Consider the following 22,421-nt stretch of genomic DNA (forward strand, 5'->3'; position numbering starts at 1 on the left):
GTAGATTCTTGTAATCAGTTCCCCCTTTCTACCCCACATTCTCTCCACCCTCCAGGCATTGCCATTCTCACCACTGATCCTGAAGGAGTCATCTGAATTCTCTGAGTTTCCAGTTGCTATCTGTACCTATGTACATCCTCTGGTCTAGCCAGATTTGTAAGGTAGAATTGGGATCATGATAGTGGGGGGGAGGAAGTATTTAAGAACTAGAGGAAAGTTATATGCTTCATCGTTGCTACCCTGCACCCTGACTGGCTCATCTCCTCCCCACAACCCTTCAGTATGGGAGTGTGCCAAGTGACATTTTTGTTAGGTAAAACTTTGGCAGTAGATTTGCCCAATGAAATAGCCATTAAAAAAACAAAACAGATTCATTGGCATATACTTCACGTCATGCAATTCAATCGTTCAGCGATGGTAGGAAGGATTATGTAGTCAACACCATCAGTTGGTCTTTGGTGGCAGTCTCCCTGTGTGTCAATTGTGGATCCAAGTAAAATGAAATCCTTGGCGACTTCAATATATTTTTTTTCTGTTTCTCATAATGTTACCTATCGATTCCGTCATGAGAATCTCTGCTTTTGTTATGTTGAGGTGTAATCCAGACAGGAGGCGATGTAATCTTTGATTCTCACCAGAAGGGCTTCAAGTTCTTTTAGCAAGCAAGATTGTCTTATCTGCATAATTCAGGCTGTAATTAAACCATCTCGCCATTCAGATGCCTCTTTCTTTACATAATCCAGCTTCTCTGATTATTTGCTTAAGCAGATTGAGTAGGTGTGGTGAAAGAATACAACTCTGATGCACACCTTTCCTAGTTTGAGACCTCGTCTGTGTGAACGGTTGCTTCTTGGTCCATGTACAGGGCCCACATGAGCACAGTGAGACATTCCGGAACTCGTTTCTCTCGATGTTGTTGTCCATACTTTCTTATGCTCCACACAGTTGCTTGCCTTTGCATCCTCAACGTAACATAAGTAACCGGCTTTTCTGGTATCTCTTTTCAGTCAAGATCCATCTGACTTCCGTAATGGGATCTTTTGCCCCTTCTGGGGTACATAGACCAGGCGTGTGATTAGCCTCTCTATCATGCAGAACGCGTGGGAGAGTGGATGATGGCAGATGCAGTTAGGAGTTAAAATTTAACAACTTATCATTTGATCTCCCTTTTGACCCATTTAAAATTTGTTCTAGTCTTTAATATGTTCTTTCTTTTCTATTGAGATTTGTCCTCTGTTTCACTTTGTTATTATTGTTAAAAAAATTTTATTTTTGGTATCTGAAATCCTGGAAGGTAAGTCTACAAAGACCTAACTGGATTAAAGATTCCTTGGGGATATGGCAGGAGAGGTTGGCTGGAAACCGGGACTACTAATGATGAGCATAAGAATGAAGGAAACGTTCTAAAATCGCTTGTGGTGGTGATTGTAAAACTTCTTAATGTGATTGGACTATTGAATTGTGTAGGTTGTGAATTATATGCCGATGAGACTGTTACAATGCTATCAGATAGTCTTCGTTCCACGTCCTCTTCTGTATCTGGCAGCTCCCTGATGATGTACTACCCCGATTTTTGTTGGATTATTTTCAGCAAAAGTTTATTTGCATGTGATATGATAATGTCATTCAAGAATTTCCTCCTTCTGTTGGCCTCGCTTCTTTAGCGCAGTCGCAGATACGAATCTCTTCCAGTCAGCTGGCTAGGTAGCTAGCTGTCTTCCAAATGTCTTCACATAGATGAGTGAGTGCTCCCAGTAGTGCATCTGCTTCAAGAATCTCAGCTGGTGTCCAGTCAATTCCTGGAGCCCTGTTTTTTAAACACATGCATTCAGTTCAGCCTAGATTTCTTCCTTGAAAATCACTGCTTCTTGATCACATGCAGCCTCCCGAAATGGTTGATTGCCGACTACTTCTTTTGGGAATAGTGAGCTGGTATATCATTTCCATCTTCTTTTGATGCTGGAAACATTTTGTGCATCCTTTGATTTTAGTGGTTCGGGGGCATTGAAAAGGAGCTTCATCTTACCTCTCACTGTTATCGGGTCACTTCCGACTCGTAGTGACTCTACAGGACAGAGTTGAACTGCCCCTGTGGGTTTCTGAGACAGTAACTTGTGGTTTCAAATTGCTGACCTTGGGGTTAACAGTCCAACTCGTAACCACTGCACCACTAGGGTGCCTTTCAACGTAGCTACTATACTATATATCACGGACTGTCTGATCCTGTTGGCTTGTGCTCAGATGAGGGGCCTGGGCGGAGGGACCGGGACTGCTTTGGCAGCATGGAGCACGGTGGGGAAGCTGGGGACAATTTGCAATGTAGGAGGAGGTGGTCCGGATCAGGCCTGGGACGCCAGGGTGAGATCTGCCTCTGCTCAGGGACCTCTTGACGAACCCCTACCAACCCTGCTCACCCAGTTCGTGCTCTGCTAAGGTTCTCGGGAATGGAGTAGAACAATCGTAGCTCGCTCAGCGTTTCCACACACAGAGCGACCTTTGGTTTTCACACAAGCATCGGCACTCAGTTGATCATGCCACCATTGCTTGGAATTCAAGACTGCTCTCGAAGAGGTTCCTACCCCAGGGCCGTGGAGGCCTGCTAGCCAGGCTGCTCTGCTCCCCGACTCGTCTGGACTTCTCTCAAGTTGTTTCAACGCCACGCAAGGTCCTGTCCAGCGTCGTTCTCCTTCTCTGAACCCTGTAGCCCATGATGTGATTTTCCCACCACCCCCGAGACCAGCTGATTTGTAACTGTTTCTGCGTAATCTAAGTATTGGGAACCAAATAGCTTACTCCGAGCAGCATAGCTTTAAAGTCAGGCTGGTTAGGTGTGAATCCAGGTTCTACCACTTACAGTGAGGTTTGATCAGGCCTCAGTTTCTTCCTCTATGGAAATGGGGCTTCTAACACTGTCTTCTCATTGGTTATTATGAAGATCATTGAAAGACTACGTAGAATACCATTCATTTTGTGGGAAGTGAGGTGATAAAAAGAGGAATTCCACAGGTCAGGCAGGGTCAGACTTTTTATTCACCTCTGTGACCAGGACGCCGTAGTTCCTTAAACAAATTTACCTGTCATTTGTACAGTTTCTAAAAGGATCCAATGGGTGTATGTGAAGCTTTGCATAGTGCCCAGCACATAGTAGGCACTTAGGAAAGAACAATTATTATTGCGTGGCTATTTAATTCATAATGTACAGCTAACTTCTACAAACAATATGTGAATTCTGTGAAAATTAAGGGCCATATTATTTTGGTGTCTTCCCAAACAATTTGTGCGGCATTCTGTGAATTGTGTATGTGGCTTTGGTGCATCTGTCATTCATTGTGTTCTTTTAGTTCAGCAGTTTGCCAACCTGGTCGAAGTGCTTGCTCTCTTGAAACATTATCTTGAAGTTGCTTTGGTAGAGTTCTGAGCTGATCGTTTGGGAAAAGCAGTTGACTCACTGGTTTGTAAAGGGGACTGAAAAGAACCAAAATAAATCCCAGCTTCCTATTTGAAGACCAGCAAGCTAAAACATTGCCCAGGAAGAAGGTGGCAGGTTGGGTTGCTATGCAAATCTTGGGCAATGTTTTAGTTTCTCGGTGCTCAAAGTAGACTGCCAAATCTTTAGGAACTCAGTGCACGGACTTGATTCCAACTCACAGGGACTCGTACAGGAGCAAGTAGAACTGCCCCTTTGAGATTCCGAGACTGTAACTCTGTACGTGAGTAGAAAGCCTCATCTTTCTCTTGAGGAGCAGCTAGTGGCTTCCATCTGCTGACCTCGCAGTGAGCGGCCCAATGTGTAGCCCACTACACTACTAACGATTCCTGAATTGAATCCTTCGTTCCATCAGTTGACATTAGACAGGGCAGGGTCCCCAGGCAACTTGTTTGTCATAGCTAGAGGATAAAGTTTCAGAAACAAGCAAGTGACTCTAAATCTTTAAAAAGTGACTGGCCTTGTTGAGGATCAGGGGTAGAAATTGTTGTAAACCGAAGCCCAATTTAGAAATGGCATAACTATGTTTATTAAGGGAACAACAATGTCGGGAGAAAGTGAAGTAAAAAGTTATGGAAGAACAAAGGAATGACCTCTTAGAGTTACTTGCTTCTTTGAGTTCACAGAAGGTAGGATTATTAGCATGTGATTTAGTTGAACCCATGTTTTTTTTTTAAAGAGCACATGTATCCCTCATAAAGACCAAGTGTCTGGAAAGATCAGCAGATGTGAAGAGGATCTAGCAAGGAAAAAGAAGAATTTGCCATATAAGTGACCTTACTCTGTTAACGTTGGGCATGGTCTCATTGACTGTGACTTGCCCTTCTCTGCTAGGAAGAGGATTCAGGGGCCAGGAAAGAAACTCTTTTAAGCAATAGCCACTTTTTCATATGACTTGTTAATTTTAACATTTTTCTTAAAAATTCTAATTTATAATCGCCCCCTTCTAATGAGCTTCACAAAGAGTAGTTGTCTTCATGTAATGATCACTCCTTGATTATCCCTTGGGTACCCAGGGCTGTGCTGCAGGCTGAAGGATAAAGAAGTGTATCCTCAGCCCAGAGTTGTTCCCTGGAAAACAAGCAAAAGGCCACCCCCCTCCAACTATCTGGTACTCTAATATCTTATCTTAACACATTCTTAGTTCAACACTTCCACTGGGGAGTTTGGGATGTGACTGTTTATGGAGAAAGGATTACTGTTGTTTTCTTCCAGCCTTGGGGATCTTTAACGTTGGAAAGCAAGTTTATCCCCAGGACTAGCATAAATTCTCCTGAAGAGGCCAAAAGTCTTCCTGGATTTCCCTGCCTCGCGTTTGATTGCTGCGGACTTTCCTGTCTAGGAACATTGAGGTGCAAAGTCAGAATGTAAGCGATACAAATTCCCCACCCAACGGACTCGATAGTAACTTTGGGGAGGGGGAAAAAGAAATTCTTCACATTTATTGTTGAGTTTGATGGAAAGTGATTATTTTTTTGATCATAGGAAACATGTTTTAGTTGTCAATGTAGCATGGGTGTTAGAAGCAGACGTCCAGGTTTAAACTCTTTCTTTGCACATATTTGCTCTGTGAGCTTGAGTGAGTTGCTCAGCTACTCTGGGCCTCAGTCTGTTTATGAATCCTTCATAGAGATGGCATCTGGTCTCCTGGAGCTGTTCTGAAGATTAAATGAGTCAATATTGGCAAAGTACTCAGAACAGTGCGTGCCACTTAAGCAGCGCCGGAGCCCTAAGCACCACACAGGCGCACTTTAAATCTGCGCACCGTGTCTCCTGGTTCTGAGAAAGGCAGTGGCCAGTGCCGGGGAGGCAGGGTGCCCTCCTGGTTCCTTCTTAACGACAGGCTGGCTCTTAATGAGGCTTTCCTCTTTAGTTTTTATTTGAGGGGACATATTCTAAAGTTATGACAGTACTTGTTCAGAAACTATCTTTTGGTTAAAGTGGTAATGACTGGGTGTTTAGAGACAATTTACTGAAAATAAAGTATGAAAAATTTTACTCTCTTTAGGAAGAATATTCATTAAATTTAGTGGTTGGCTCCAGTGTATTGAATCATCTCCCTGCCACTTTTCCCCCCTCTTCACATTACTAAACAATAAAGGGCAGATATGTCTAGTTATGTTTGGAGAGGTGGTGGTATGCTACTTACTTAATTAAAATAAGACATAACGTGCATATAGATCGCACGAATGAAGACACCTGCAGGCCTTTCCACCAGCCGTTTGGTTTTAGACTCAAGGAATGAGCGACAGGCTTCAGGCAGCAAGGAACACAGTGGCTGGTTGCTAAGAGGTCACCCAACAATGATAGTGCATGAGTTTGTTTTTTCTGGAGAGAGATTTCCAAACATTCATCATTCTGGACTTATAACAGGCATGGAAGTTACTACTGAAAAGGCACATTTGATAAATGAATTATGGTAGATCTGTAGGGGAAATAAAGGAATAAATGGGGTTTAATGTATTACTTTTGATAATTGATCTGGGAGATCAGTTGCGAAAAAACATTAACTATTGAGAGTTATTTACTTGCAAAATTGTGTGTGTGAGAGAAAACTTCAACAGTTGACTCGAAAGTGTCTTTTAAAAAAATGATTTTGGGAAAAAAAAATGATTTTGGGGTGTTTTGTTTTATCTGTTCCTCCCTCCCTGTTGAGATGTGTTTGACTCATATTTTAGCAGAAAACAAATGCTTAAAATTTAACTTGTCATAAATGTGCAGAAGAAATAACATTCATTATATTAAAGACAGACCATAGATTCTGAGAATTTTCTCCTGCATACACCAAAATTAGACCTTTATTTTTCCCAGAACAATATGAAACTATTAGTGAGATTGTTATAATTTTCCAATCAGAAGCCATCAGATACTAAGGGAGACATACGTGCTTAATTTACAAATGTATTACACTGGATTACTCACAAAAGACTTCATTGATAAATGTGATTTAATATACGTTGTAGTCATAGCTAAACCGCCAAAGCCCCTAATCTCCTGTGGAAATATTGCTTTGGAGAACAAAATCCAATGAGAAGTTCTGGGATTCCAGAGTGAATTTGTACATTCCTTAGGGGCATTTTTGCAAGGGAGGTTGTTGTGTTTTAAAGGTAGTTGATAAGAGACCTGCACCACCAACCCCAGACCTGCACCACCAACCACCACCATGCATTAGTCTATGGAAGGTATTTGGGTGTGCGGACTCCTGTACCACTCGGTACCACCATTTAGCCAAGCGAAGTTTCTGACCATGTGCGGCATACATTATAAATCAGGATGTCACTGCCAGACAATCAGATTCGAGCATTCCATGAACAAAGTAGCCTATATCCCCTATGAATAGATCACTTCACTGTGTTTATATTATGCTGTTGATATGCTTGCATTTACACCAGTCAGAATCGAACATTGTTTATTTATCTTAGGAGTGGGCAACTGATCTGTATGTTTACCTTCTTTTGAGTTAATTAAGCCCTAAATTGAAACGAGTAATTTAGCTTAAATGGTTGCTTAAATACATGGGGGAAATGCAGTTATTCTTCCAACATGGAAAATTAACCCTCTTCTACTTTGAGTTTGTGAAACAATAATTTTGAGTTTCCTCCAAGTTGGGCTGTTGTTGGCTGCTCTCCTCTTTAAAAACAAAACAAAACAAAACAAAACAAAACAAAATTCTTTTTGGGGGCACATGGTTCCTGGAAGTCGCTGGCCAGGTACGAAGGGAAGCTCAGAGGACGTCCAACTGCCAAATTAGTCTTTGAGGGAGACTCTGGGGAATTACTGAATATATTTGTTGACTGAAATGAACTTGTTTTAAATTATATTCTAGTATCCCTAGGAAGACTTGAGCATGAGGCATCTTCTGTTGCCAAGTTTGTGCATTCTGGCTGATAGCAGGGTTTCTTCTTTTTCTGTTGTTTGTAGAGATGAACCTACAAACCTGGCAGCATATCAATTATTACATATTTTAAAGCCATATTGGTCTGTCTAGGGATGAGGGACTTATAGCTTGATATACATGAATTAATAATAGCCACATAAAGCATAGGGCAGAGAAGTAGGGAAAGAAAAAAACCACATTGTCATGAATAAAGTTATTCATGATATCATTTAGAGACAATCCCTGGTAACCAGTGTTAGTTTTTCCCCTTCATATTGGGCCTTATTATAGGTAAAATCTTGTATACTTACCTTCATTGTAAATGTTTCTCTAGAATAGTTAGAAGGTCTTTGTCACCAATTTTTCCCCAGTTCATGATATAAAAAATGCAATTATTTTCCTATGATTGTGGAATTAAAATCTAATGCACTGAGTCAACTCCACAGGGGTTGTGAGGTGTGGTCAGCCTCATCTTTCTTCCAATGATCAACTGGTGGGCTTGAACCGCCAACCACGCAGCTAGCAGTTCAACACTTAGCCAGCAGTTCCACTAGGTTTCCTCTCATGAAGGGGTTTGCAATTTCCATTTTTATAATGAATATCGTAATGAAAAACATATTAAGACCCTACATAAATCATTGTCCAGTCATCTGAGAAAAAAGTAACTAGAAATAAAAATCCCGAGTTGACTTATCTGTATGCGGGACCCTGCCTAGTTGCTGATCCCCCTATAAAAGTCATCCTCTGTAGAAATCCACTTCCCTTCTCCCAAGCCCTCAGGTGCAACAGGTTCAAGAGCTGTCACTCAAATCATGAGCCTTCTTCACCACGGACATTTCTCTCCTTCGCACAGATACTCGAATAATGACTGAATCCCTAAAGCATTGGTAGCCCAGTGGATTGGGTGCGTGGCTGCTAACTGAAAGGTTGGGAGTTTGAACCCGCCCAGCGCCTCCTTGGGAGGAAGCACTGGCAATCTGCTTCTGTAAAGCATACGGCCAGGAAAACCTTGTCGGGTGCCGTTCTGTTCTGCTCCCTGGGCATCAGTCTGAGTGGAAACCGAAAGGACAGCAGCTCCAACACACAGTACCATCAGTAGGTTCCTATCGTCAATTTTGCTTTCTCGAGTTTCGGACCGTTCCATCACTGTACGCGGTTATCAACTATGAGTAATAATGATCTCACTGCTGACCCCAGACAACATCGCCATTCGCAAAATTGTCATGCTACTTTGCTAAACAGTTCCCATTCCTTTTTTATTAGTTGGATGGTTTTGTGTCCCCCCTCACCCCCCAAATGGCCTTTCTTCTCCAGTGACATAAATCTGTGTGGCATAAGGCTTTAGCTGCCTTCCCATTGCTTGTTGTATTAGAGCATGTGACGGTGGGTTCCTTCGCTGTGGAAATGGGCACTGCATACCTCCAACGTGGGTGTGTGTTGGGCCAGAGACTGTACAGATGGCTCGATGAAGCTGACTGCCGTTAAGTGCGGAGGGACCCGGCTGAGCGCCCTCTGTCTTGCGTATCGCTAAGAACGTCACGGTCATCATTCTATCTGTAACAGAGAAAGAGCTTTGCCTTCCTTTACTATTGGGCCCCGGAATGAGCCCAGGCTTTTGGTCACTCACTCCTTTCTCTACCTTTATTCCGTAACCATGACCTGGTCACGGAAACACATTTAGAAAATGTTATCCAAAGCCTATAAACAAATATTTCTGTTGATTTACTCTGGAAATTCTGTACATCAAGAGGATCACACACACACACACACACACACATATACACACACACAGATGATATCTGAACTACTGTGATTTCTAACTAAAGAAGAAATCTTTTTTTATCTAAAAGATGCAGGATAATTTATATGTGTTATCACAAAAGGATCATGAGTGGTGCATGTGGGTTTCGGTTTTCAAAAATTAAGTTAAAAAACACAATACTAGAGTAACTCAACATTTACCTAATTATAAAATTATCTTCATATTTGTATTTTCATTTGTTCTCTGAACAATACTCTGAGTTGGGTTTCAGAAACACTTGGCGAAGCTAGGCCATTTGCCGAAAACCCCAGGGTTGGTGAGCAGACGTGAGCAAGGCGCAACCCTGAAGTCTCCCCAGTTTGGCCGAGCTGCTACTGCAGTTTCCTGCACTTTGACAGGTCAAGGGTCAAGGACTAGCATCTAAAAATCAGGATGAAAAATTGAATCATTTTTGAATTGCTGGCCATTCTACAGCACAACACAACAGTCAAAATTTGGTGTGTTGTATGGAATAATAGTCCATCCCCAAATGGGGGGAATGAAAACGGGGGGATAGATCTTAACAGATTTGATTTGGTGTTTGAGATGAGGCCTGAGCTGCTGCTTATTTCTAAGCTCCCGCGTGATGCTATTGGATCACATTTTGTCGGTTCATGGTCATGTGCCACCTCTGCCTGCCTGCGGTGTACCGAATTCATTTTAAGTCACACATTTGGAGCAAAACCACAAAAACAGTGGATGCTTGGATAAAGGAATAAATGAGTGCTTATACCAACAACTCTACATGGAGGATTATGGCATTTCAGTACTCCACAACCATCGCGAAGATAGCAGAGATAGCAGCTAACATTTACCAGGCACAGGCATATCAAGCTTGGGGACATGCAAAGAAAAAGCACAATCGGGAGAGTCCACCTTTTAGGTTGCATCACGGGAAATGGATCTTTCCAAAGCTGATGGGCTTTCCGATTCATCAGTCTTAATTCTTCACTCTTAATTGTGATAAAAATGTTCAAATATAGTTGATTTATCCTTAAAAGTTCTAATTTAATTTTTTGTTATAAATTTGTATTTTAGCCGTTCTTTTTAATATGGTACTTTAGATCTTCTGGTTTGTTGTAAGACCACTGCCAAGATTTTCTGACTGAGCTCTGATTAAAGTCCACAGGCTTTCCTGTGAGGGCTGTTTACTGTTTGCCTTAAAGTCTACTGAGCAAGAGTTCATTATCTATGTTTGAAAATAAACATTGCTTGTTGATACCTGGAGTGGTCTGGATGTTTGCCATAATGAATGCTTTTCTTTCTTTCTTTCTTTCTTTCTTTCTTTCTTTCTTTCTTTCTTTCTTTCTTTCTTTCTTTCTTTCTTTCTTTCTCTCTCTCTCTCTCTCTCTCTCTCTCTCTCTCTCTCTCTCTCTCTCTCTCTCTCTCTCTCTCTTTCTTTCTCTCTTTCTCTCTTTCTTCTCTTCTTGTCTTCCATAGCTGTGAAGTAAACTTGTGTGTCTCTAAAGATTCCAAGTCCACTTCAGTTTTAGTTTTCCTCCTTTTGAACCGCTCAGACCGATATTTAAAATCCTTTTCTGTATTATGATTATTTTTTAGCTTGCCAGTCAAGCCAGTTCCGGTGTGAGAGTACAGGGAGGTGTATCCCTCAGGACTGGGCGTGTGACCGGGAGGTGGACTGTGAAGACGGCTCGGATGAACGTCACTGTTGTAAGCATTTCTCCAAGAATCTTGTTTTGTCTCAATGGACACTTGACATCTAATGGGTCACCATTATACAACACAGTGCAATGATTGCTGATAAATGCTGAGCTGATCCTTAAAAGACCAGGGAACCTATGCAAGCAGTCTTATTGAGGGGTTGGAGGATATTGAACATGTGAATGTGTCTTCCTTCATATATCCAGGCTGTTCACAAACAGGATAGGTGTACAGTATATTAATTTGGACTATGTTGCACACGAGGAAGAAATAGAACAGTACGGGCCGAGTTCTTCATGGGCTTGGAGGCAGTTGGATGAGATCTGCTGCTCGTTTGGTACACCCTGCATTCAAATCTCCCCCAGAGCATAAACCCGTCTGCTTTTGTATTGAATGAAAGTGGGAGAGAGCAGGTAGGTCTGTTAAAGGCATAGTTTATGGTGACTTCAGTGACTGCAGCTGCAGCTACCACCAAATGAGCTGCAACAAGGAAAATTGTCAACAGCAACGACATGAACTTTGGCAACTACTGTGTACCTCGACAAAGATGGTTACCTGGAAGAAATCCTTAGATTTGAATATCTTTAAGATCAAACCATAAAAGAGTTGTTTTGATGGAGTTGACAGTAATTTTGGTTGTGGGTAATCTTGGGGAAATGTAAAAGATGTCTATAATGTGTGTCATTCATTCCACTGCTGTCTCTATTAAGGCTATCAGTATAATTGAAAACGATTTTTATGTCCACATGGGTGTTTTTAATGACAGTGAACCAAGACCAGTTATCAAACAATTAAACAAAAAGGAAATTATTATCATGCAGTAAGAGAGTCAAGGTGGAGTTCTCACAGGACTAATCAGTTCCTGGCTCAGCACAGGAACACCATCCAATTTCTGTCCATTTTTCTGCTCCACCCTTTTTAGCCTGTTGGCTTTTCATGGTTACATGAATGCTGTAGATGTGCCAGCTTTTACACCTCCATCACGCCCCTTTCTGTACCTAGAAGTGAAAACGTCAACATTCTTTCTCCATGTTTCCTTATATGACCAAATACAACTTTCAGAAAGTCTAAGTTGGACTGAGTTAGATGCTGAGAGGAAGATATCAGCCTGGAAGTGGCCACCACAGCCTCCTCATCCGGACTGCTTCAGTCTTAATTCTTACGTGACCTTGCACTTTGAATGTCCCACACACATTCTGTCTCATGAAATATCACACATCTTGGACACTTGGGATCGTTCCGTGTCAGTTTTGAGATGTCAGCAGAGACCCTGCTGAGCATTTTGGTGTAGTTATTTATCCTCAAAGATCGAAGAAGAAAAAGATGTTTCGATTGAACATATGCGAATGTGTTGTCTTTAAATAGATAGTGATGGAGGACCCACGGCTTTCAGCAGGTTCTGGATACGTTTATAGAAGGTTGGAATTTAGTCCCAGACTTTCGAGTCCAGCATGGAGTATGTGCTTTTTCAGAAAATAGTAGATCTTTTGAAGAAAATAGTAGAAATTCTTAAAAATACCCACGAGTTTGGCTTTAATTTAAATCTAGACTGAAGGCTACAATTCAACAGCCTGGTAGGGCCCATCAATGCAAGGTGGTTAAACCGGAAGCCATCAGACTACGTAGGGCCGGGAGATGGGCAGTGGCTCTAAATGGCCGTCCCAAGGAAGGCGTGTATAAGAACCAGCCAAAACAAACAGGAGCATGGACAAGGCCCAGCTATGGGTCGGTGTTTGAGATGGAGTCAGATCTTGTCCTGAGAGCAGAGTCGATGGATTGTAGTTTCCAAATACTGAGGGGAAGGCTAACCCAGTAAGAAATGCTTGTTTTTGGGAAACCCATCTGGAAGAACAAGCTAGCCCTGCAGGATCCTTAGTGATTCAAGGGTATGATTGACCTCAAAGTATATTGTATCATAGGGGATCCATATGATCCCATGGGGGAGAAGGGACAACCTTAGGGTAGTTGGTATTACTTGAACAGTCAGGATAGAAGAATCTTTATTACGTAGAAGTGTAAGAAGCTCGGTGTAAGAATGCCCCCCTTTCTTTAAAATGTAGGGGACAACGTATTTACTCTTTGGGAGGATTATATTCCTTCTTAGAGGATTACATTCCCCCAAATGTTTCTCTTCTTATGTGGACAATTGAAAAATCTCATAAGATAACCCTAGCAAGTCTGGGTCATTCCCGCCTCAGATATGCAGACTAGTTCCACCTCATTTTCACAGGTATCCATTCATTTTGTTTTATCCACTTCGTATCCAAAGGCAAACCCGACAGACTACAGATGGCCTGCTTCCACCGATATCAATAAATCTCAAGCTAGCTAAAAATAACTTTTTCCTGTTTATGAAATAGATATTCGGTAGTTGATGCAGAAAATTCATGTAAGAGAAAATTAAAGGAAAACTCATAATCTCACCACTCAGGAGGAACCACTGTGAATATTTGACACATTTTATTTTTGTGTAAATTGGGATTTCTATGAGAAGGACTTATCTTCACAGAGCACCCATATTTTCAGATCCTTGAAGTAGTAACAGTAGCGGCAAAATTCTTATTTCATCTATCCTCTTTAGAAGCTTCTTGGTCTATATTGCGTTTTCCACACATTCTCCTTGATCTGCGGCCCTAATAATTTTATGTTCAATACACTCTCTAGGGGCTTTGCTTTAAGTATCCTCTTTGATACTTGGTAAATGCCAGTGTATGGACCTGAGTTTGATAGCCCATATACATTAAAAATAATAAATAAAAGCCCACAGACAAGAAGCACACGGCCTAAGCGAATACAAGGTGTTGAATGGACCATGTAGCAGACACCAAGGAACAAAAACAATCATTGTGTGATCACCTTCCTCACATAATCGCTGAAGACGAAAGTGTGCATAAACAAGTGTGGTGAAGAAGGCTGATGGTGCCCGGCTACTGAGAGATATAGCATCTGGGGACTTAAAGGCTTGAAAGCAAACAAGCAGCCATCTAGCCCAGAAGCAGCAAAGCCCACACGGAAGCAGCACACCAACATAGGTGATTGTGAAGGGCAGAGGAGACCAGGTCTCAAACAACAAAGGTGGGGTAGTGGTGATAATCACATCACCATGAATGAGGGGAGTGTGTGATGGGGACCCAATGCCCATCTGTAGACAGCTGGACATCCCTTGCAGAGGGATAGTGGGGAGGAGATTAGTCACTCAGGGTTCAGTGTAGCAACAATGAAACTCAAAACCTTCCTCTAGTTCCTGAACGCTTCCTCTCCTCCCAATTATCATGACCCCAATTCTACCTTGCGGACCTGGTTATACCAGAGGATGTACAGCGGTGCAGTAGGGATCTGGAAACACAGGGAATCTAGGACAGATGAACCCCTCAACACCCGCGGTGGGAGTGGCGACACCAGGATGGAAGGGGGTGTAGAAAGGGAGAACCGATCTTGGAGATCTATGTGTGGCCTCCTCTCTGGGAGATGGGCAATGGGGAGGTGGGTGAGGGGATATGCCGGGGAGTGTAAGATAAGATATAATAATTATTTATAAACTATCAAGGGGCCAGGGGGAAGGGGGGAGTAGGGAGGGGGTGGAGGGGGAAAAAAAGGGAAACCGAGCTGATTCCAGGAACCCAAGTGGAAGGTGAATTTTGAGAATGACGAGTGCAACGAAAGTATAAGGGTGCTTTGCTCAATTGATGTATGTACGGATTGTGATAAGAGTTGTATGAGCCCCAATAAAAAGATTTATTAATTAAAAAAAAGAATACATCATTTTACTGGGGGATCTTACAACAGTTTATGTACATTAAGCCATGCTTTTCTGCCTCACAGCTGGGAGCACATGCTCGAGCCATCAGATAACATGTTCCGACGGTGAGTGCGTCCCGCAGGAGTACAGGTGCGACCACGTCCGAGACTGCTCAGACGGAGCTGACGAGAGAGATTGCCGTGAGTTCATTTCAGCCTCGGCGTGGTATTGGGTTTCGCCCTTGTCCCTCTGGCATCTGAATCAATTTGTTAGCATTGTTGATGGACAGAAATGTCTACAATATGCCTCTTGTTATTAATCGGGTGGCAGATTCTTTGGTGGATTAGCGGTGATGTTCTGATAGGAGACTATTTTTAGCAAGACATACCGAGTGTGACCTGCCGTAGCACATGGGGTTTCTGCCTTTTCTGAAGCGAGGGATTTTTATTGTTAATATGGAGCCCCTAAAGGTCACTGAGCACACCGAGCACACATTTGGTCAGTTTTAACTTGTGTTCTTGTGGGAACTTTCTGGGTAGAAGTTCTCAATGGCTTTTCTAACCCAGGGATTCCTGGTTTTCCTGATTTCCTTGGGATCACACCTTGTTTAAATACCCGGGTTTGAAGCGCTCGCCTTGTCTCCCTTCATTTTATGAACAGCACAGAGAACCCAGACACACTGCTGGCAACTTTCTAAGGGTACTGGGTGTCTGGATGCCACAAATTGGCTCGGGAGATGTTTGTGAGCTACGGGGTCTTCTTTTAGTACCGGTGGAGAAATAGATAGCAAAGAGTAGCTCTTTTGCAAAGGCAAGCGGAGGAAATACGGTTGGCTGAAAATAGTGACAAAATCAGGTGTGTCATTTTGCTGCATGATGCACACTGTAAAGAGCTATGTAAATTCCAGTTATTAGAGTAGCTGGTTGTATATGAAGACAGACGGACCAGCGACCATGACACCTGCCGAAGTTCCAAGGGCGTGTTCTAGGTTGCAGAATGAGTGGCAGCATTAAGGTTCAGCCCAAGTCTCTGGCTTCCAGGCTGGTGATTGGTTCCCATGAAGGTCTTTATTTGGAGAACGGCGAAGCCTTGCCTTATGCACGCTTCAGCGAGAACCAGAGGTCTGTGCCACCGGCCGACATCTGTGCCTTTGTCCCTTATTTACGACGAGCGGATAAAAAACGAGCGCTTTAATGCAAATGCAATGAGACCGAAGGAAATGCTACTTTAGGGAAAAGAAAAGACAACCGAAACAGACTGTCTGGATTTTTTTCCATGTGAACGCTTTGCAGCCAAGTCTCAAGCTCCTAATACAACAGCCTGACGACTTGGCCAATGGCCCTTCCAGTGACAAAAACAGAAGAAGAAGAAACCTGGCAGGAGACGAGTAAGGAGCTGTTATAAAAAGGAACGGAAAAAAGGAAGTGAACTTTATAAAATGTCTAGAATGTCTGGACAAGCATTTTCAATCAAGCTTTTAAAAAAAGTTTAATTAATTTGTTAAGGAAGACGTGCAATGTACACATTGTTCTAGAATCATACAGGTCATGTACCCTTCAGCCACACCGTGGCTCTGAAAATAAATCTAGCTATATTAAGGGGTTTTCCAATGATATATTATTATTTTCCCTCCTACCCTGTATATGGAATTACGATGTTGTCAACATCCAGCATCATTGCTGTGCTCTGCTCGTCGCAGGTAGATGCGCACCAGGTGGGCGCGAATGGCCCGCATCAAGGCCCTGAGGAAGAAGTGCTAGTGCGGTGGTGAGGGGTGCGAGGGAGCGGAAGGGTGGCAGAGGCAGGTTTCCCCCTTTCATTTTCACTCTTTGTTTGAAACTGTCGTGGGAAGTGGGAAAGGGAGCGGTTGGTTGTGCACTAAACACCAACTGCTATCTTATACTTTTCACATAACTCATCTGTTTTACAACGTTGTCGTCCCGACTGCCCTGGCTTCTTGCAGAGCCTATGGATTTCCAAGAGGCAAGGGTGCAGGCACCGGGGTGTTTTAATTTAGGGCCAAATCCCGTGTCCAAGTTCTTGGAATCCTTTTCTGTAGCCATCAAAGTTGACAAAATGTTTTTGCCTAAAGGTTGCATAACTGTTTTGTTTAAAAAGTTACTGTTATTGGAGGAGGAAGAAAAGAGGAGTTGTTACCAAGGGTTTAAGTAGAAAGACAATGTTTTGAAAATTTGATGTACAAATGCGCTTGATACAATGGCTGTATGGATTGTTTATAAGAGCTGTAAGAGCCCCCAGTAAAATGATTTATTAAGAAAGAAAAAATTATTGTTTTCAAGCTCTGTATCTTAAAACTTATACACATATACTTAATTAAAATGCAAATCTACTGCATATTTTATTTATAATAAATAATTACATATATTATTTATTTATAGTCTTTTTTTAAATGGAAAACCAGAGTATACTTCAGCATAGGATTATGTTAATTTAATGAGACTGAATTTTATCAAAACAGTAATAAATTCACTATATTGTTTTCATAGATGAAGAAATTTCTGTCACGTCTCACTGACATTTTTATTATGAGTTACACTTACTTACTTACATGCTCTCACTGCCATCGAGCCAAATGCCGACTCTCAATGAAACTATGGGACAGAGTAAAAGTGGCCCTTCAATTTCTCTGACTGTTTTTTTCTCCCTACCAAATAATTTCATTAGGAGCTAATCCAGACGTCATACCATTTCATAGTTCAAGCAGTATTGTGCAATTGCTACCAATTAATTCTTTCCTGTAGAGGGCTGTGCGTTGTAGGTTGCTTGGCAATGTTCTGTGCTCAGCAGTTGCCAGTGACAAGCAAAAATGTCCCCAGACATTGTCAGATGTTCTCTGGGAAGCATCCCCCTCCACCCCCAACTTCCGTGAGAACCACTGATATGGAGGCATGAACAGAGATAAGGCTATGTTATGTGGTGAGGCAGGAATACTTACCGTGTATAAAAAGCCATTGTGCCATCAGGTTGAGGCCGGTGCGTGGCATCCCTGGTGCGTCTTAGCAGAACTGCATTTCATAGGTTTCCAGCGGCTGAGTTTTGTCTTCCTAGTTGCCTCTAGGTGGACTCAAACCTGCAAGGTTAGCAGCTGAACACTTAACCATTTGTCCCATCCAGACTCTAAGGAGTGTGGTTCAAGCAGGAGGCATGTCATGTACACCAGTCTCGCTCTTTGGGATAGAGATCCAGTTATACGCTTGGGCTACTTAGTGATTTTAAGTACTCATTGAAATATACTGGGGGGCTTCGGAAAGTCCATGGAAGAGTGGAATTCAAGATAACAGAGTGTTTGTAGTAAGCTTTTAAAGACTCCCTGCTTTAGGTGAGAACATCCCCACATGGACTAGGATTCAGAGTCATTTTTGGGAGGTGGATACTTTACTCCACGGCACACAGGAATGGTTATTTTTGGACAGACGTAGGATCACCTTTGACTGGGCTTTCATTTTTCCATTTCTCAAAAATAAGTCTGTCTGTAGCAGTGGTGGGAAAAACTTTGATACAGTAGGTACTTAGAAACCACCTACATATAGTAATGGTTGTTGGAAAAAGCTCCAAAGAAGGACTTATTTTTCCCCCTCCCCACATGTTTGGCAGGGTCAGAGAGCCGACCCCTTCATTCAGAGGCCTATCTGTCAAACCAGACCCCGTGGCTATAGGCCTGACCCTCCCAAGCTTCTAACATCTAGACATGGAGCTCTGGGGCAGAGCCCTTGTATCCATTCCAAGCATTCCTTTAGAGAACAAAGGCCGATGTGCACAAGCCCTCCCAGAATCTCTCTCTCTCTCATGGCGGGGCCCAGTGGAACGATTCTTTTGGAAATAAACCTGGCACACTCGGTTTTCGATGACTTGGTCTTTTTGCCTGCTACGTGACCAAATGCACAGTGTACTTTTGATTATTCTGCTGCTTTGAGAAACATTTCTGAAGAGAGCAAAAACTTTGCAACAGGACAAATCTTTTCTTTTGTCTTTCCCCCTCTTTCCTGATTTTGCTACTCGAGCTGATCATCTGTGAAGTAGCACCTGATATTAAGCAACGTGTCAGTGAAAGATTTTACAAAGGCGCGGAGAGGCTCAAGCCGCCAGCCCATTGGCCTTCTAATGGGATTAGCATCAAGGGGGACAGAGAGAAGAAACCCACTCATGCAAAGTCTAAGATAAACATCAGATCAATGCGGCAATTATTGTCACACTGAAGGGACTTGCTCAAAAATAGTAGCTTCTCCCCTCTCCCTGCCCAGGCAAACACGCAGGCTGTTTTCCTTTCTCCACTGCCTGTACCAGAATGCTGGAGGCCCGAGTAAACGATGCTCATTTTCCTGGGCTCCCAGCCCCTCTTTGCAGCGACGTAGGAATGCTAGAGAAAGGGCGAAAAGTCCGGCTACAATGCGGGCGTTCTGGTGGGCGCTCAGTGGTGTTTGTCCTGCCTGTTGCTGGGCTGCTCCTGCCCCTGCGTTTGTCTCTCCACGAGCGTTTCCTTCACCAGCATGTAAAGGCTTTCCTTTCTGCAGCAGACAGGGAGCGTGGACTCGAGGGGGCCATGAAATAAAAGTCCCTCTGTGCCCAGGGGAGTGCTAGGGAAGGAGGCGCTGCTCTTCCGACTCACAACTCACGTCTGCGTTTCAGCTGCTCCTGAACCTTGGTCTCTGCCTGTTCTCCACGAGAGGTGCGAAAGAAGGGAGGGAGGCCACATCACAGAGCCCACTCTGCAGATAGGATTAAGAACCCTGAACACTTGAGGAAAGAAAGAAAAGCCTCTCCTTCACTCGCTGCCACGCCAGCACACGACGGACATTTCCCAGGTGTCACACGGAAACCTGGAACATAGCCACCTTGCATCCTCTCGAGCTGCTGGCCACGCTTGCCGCTGCTGGCTGTTACAGCGGTGTCACCTCGAGCTGCTCTTCATGACTGGCGCCTCTCCCCCCACAGAGCACAGATTTTAGTACTGCCCCTCTCCTGAAGACGTGCTTGCCCATCCCGCCCGTGGTCTCCATGTTTTCCCCGGTTCAAATATCACCTTATCAGCTACTTCCCACTGGCACAGCTGGTACTGGTCATTTTCCTCCCATTTTTGTTGTTGTCACATGTTTCTACCGTGTATACTTATTTTCACATCTGCCCCCACTCCTACCGTGAGAGTGTAAGTTCCAGAGAGGGCTGGGGCTGGGGGAGGGCTCCTCTCTAGAGCCAGCACATCTGAAGGTGCATAGTCGGTATTCGTTGAACAAAAGCTTTAAAAAGACCTCTGAGAATTCCTGCCTTTTTTTTTTTTTTTACCTCTCAGTGTTAGGCTTGCCCTATCTGGGAAGCTGGATCTTCATAGATAAGCTCATGCATTGGCTAAAGAGATTCTAAGAGCAAGATGTTCCTAGCACATTCACGCAGCGTTGATTTATTGAGGAGTACTGGAGAGGTCTGGAGCCAGGTTCTCATGGGGTGGGGGTGGGGTGGGGAGACTGACCCACACCTGTTCTGGTTGTGATATGAAAGTGCCCTCTCTCGTACCCCTGAGGTGCATGCAGCCCCACTTCCCGTCTCCTCTGTTAGATGCTGGCTGCGTGCCCTGCTCCACCGCTTAACCGGGGTTAACCAGAAAGAAGTGGTAAGGAATGGGACCAAGGTGGGCTGCGGCTCTGAGTGGAATCAGAGAGCCTCAGAGCCAACACCCATTGCCATGAGGTCGATGCCAACGTAGCAGCCTTACAGGGCAGAGTAGTGCTGCCCGTGGGTTTCACAGAGCAGCGCGCCACGTCTTTGTCCTTGGAGCAGCTGGTGGGGTGGAACCACCAACCATTTGATTTGCAGTCGAGTACTTTAACCCTCATGCTACCTGAGCTCTTTTAGATAGAACCGAACCAACACCAAACTCCCTACCACGGAGTCCATGCTGACTCATAGCGGCCCCATAGGACAGGATGGACTGCCCCGGTGAGTTTCCCAGACTGTTTATGGGAGTGAATTTGGTCTTTCTCCCTGGGAGCAGCTGGTGGATGGGAACTGCTAACCTTTCGGATTGCAGCCCCACATGTGACCATTAGGGGACCAGAGCTCCCCTATATGTAGTACCAGTGCCATGATCAGCATGTGTTTATCATCGAGACTGCATCTCAAATCCCCATCTTGGTGCTCAGTCCCTATATTAGGACCTGTGTGAGATTCCACATCTATTATGATTATCATAGAAGAATCTGGAAGTATGCAAGTCTTTAACTCCTTCGCACATTCTAGTGATAGCTCTGTGTATGCAAATAGAGGTGCCACAGATCTAGTGTCTCGTGTCATAGAAGTTGACCTCTCAGCCACATTTAGGTCTAAGATCAGTGAACCTGGGACGGAGACTAGGTAAGGATTTGAGATGTGAGACGCAGACAGTGACAAAGCCAACAGGTAAGGAAAACTAGGTAACTGAAGTGGTTTTGCCATTGGGTTCCTGAAAGCTGCTCTACGCAGTAGATACATCTGTGTTAGATTTAGAATCCTGATTGCAGAGCTTGATGACCCGAGTGCGCATTATTTAAACAAAAAATAATTTTATTGGGGATTCTTACAGCTCTTATCACAATGCCATCTATTCTTCCATCCATTATGTCAAGCACATTTTCATTTTTTTTTTAACATTTTATTAGGGGCCTCATACAACTCTTATCACAATCCATACATATACATACATCAATTGTATAAATCACATCCGTACATTCTTTGCCCCAATCATTTTCAAAGCATTTGCTTTCTACTCAAGCCCTTTGCATCAGGTCCTCTTTTTTTCCCCCTCCCTCCCCACTCCCCCCACATTTTCATCTTCAAGCACATCATCATTTTCAAAACATTTTCTTTTTATTTGAGCCCTTGGTATGGGCTCATTCCCCTACCACCCCCTGCACTTTTTCCCTCATGAACCCTTGATAAATTTATAAATTATTATTTTTTCATGTGTTACACTGACCACTGTCTCCCTTCACACACTTTTCTGTTGTACGTCCACCTGGGGCGGGGGTTATATGTCAGTCATTGTTATCGGTTTCCCTCTTTTGCTCCCCCCCCCCCACCTTCTCTTTCCCCTCCTGGTATCCTTACTCACATTAGTGGTCCTGAGGGGTTTATCTGAGTGTGAATTTTGACATCTTCATTTACCGCTTGTCTGTACTTTTTTAGATTACTCTCTGCGTCTCAAGCTCCATATGTGTAAAATGAGTGTCATACTAGCATGGCAGACTTTTTCAAAGAATGAAATGAGTTCTTGCAGATGGAAATTTTAGGCATTTTTCTGATACAGTACAAGGGAGCGTCAAAATTTTTGTGGAGAAATGGAATTAAAAGGTAATGGAATTTCCCCCCTGACAATTATTACTATTACTGCTTCTTTAGCGGTGCAGATTGTACTTGCAACTCCATGCTGGTGGCTAAAATAGTCAACCTGGCCTTACAAATCACGTCTTTAACCGGATTAGCTTTTCCTGGAGCCAGAGTGATGTAGCTACAGCGTAGCTTACAAGATGGACACTAGGACTTTGAAAAGCCCCAGGTGTTTGGACGAGACTGGTATCAGGAACTATTTTCTTTTAATCCACCTTGAAGGGGCCTTCTCTTTCTTGATAATCAGTTTGTCATCTTTTCTCTCTTTTTGTTCATTTTGCCACAAAGTGAGAATAGAATGTATTCGCCGACTTCCTGTTGAGATAATGGAGAATAGTGTTCTATCTTTGTATCTCATGGGCCTGGAGGTGATTTCCATTTGGGCACACCTCCAGAGCCTTCAGATTATATTCTTATAACTTCTTCCCTGATTATATACACAAGAACTATAGCACGGGAGCTTCTTGCTTCAAACTAA

The 22,421-nt window shown here is 43.3% G+C and overlaps 1 protein-coding gene across 1 annotated transcript in view; it reads left to right on the forward strand.

Annotated features, from left to right (window-relative positions):
• LRP2 (LDL receptor related protein 2) overlaps positions 1 to 22,421 on the forward strand; it is a 208,528-nt gene that overhangs the window by 29,296 nt on the left and 156,811 nt on the right. Inside the window, exons 2-3 of the mRNA XM_075529132.1 lie at positions 10,726 to 10,836; positions 14,650 to 14,766. Of these exons, the coding sequence (XP_075385247.1) occupies positions 10,726 to 10,836; positions 14,650 to 14,766 (228 nt within the window). The remainder of the gene's footprint in view (positions 1 to 10,725; positions 10,837 to 14,649; positions 14,767 to 22,421) is intronic.

This window comes from Tenrec ecaudatus, chromosome 13 (genome assembly GCF_050624435.1).
Source record: "Tenrec ecaudatus isolate mTenEca1 chromosome 13, mTenEca1.hap1, whole genome shotgun sequence".
Taxonomy (NCBI): Eukaryota; Metazoa; Chordata; class Mammalia; order Afrosoricida; family Tenrecidae; genus Tenrec; species Tenrec ecaudatus.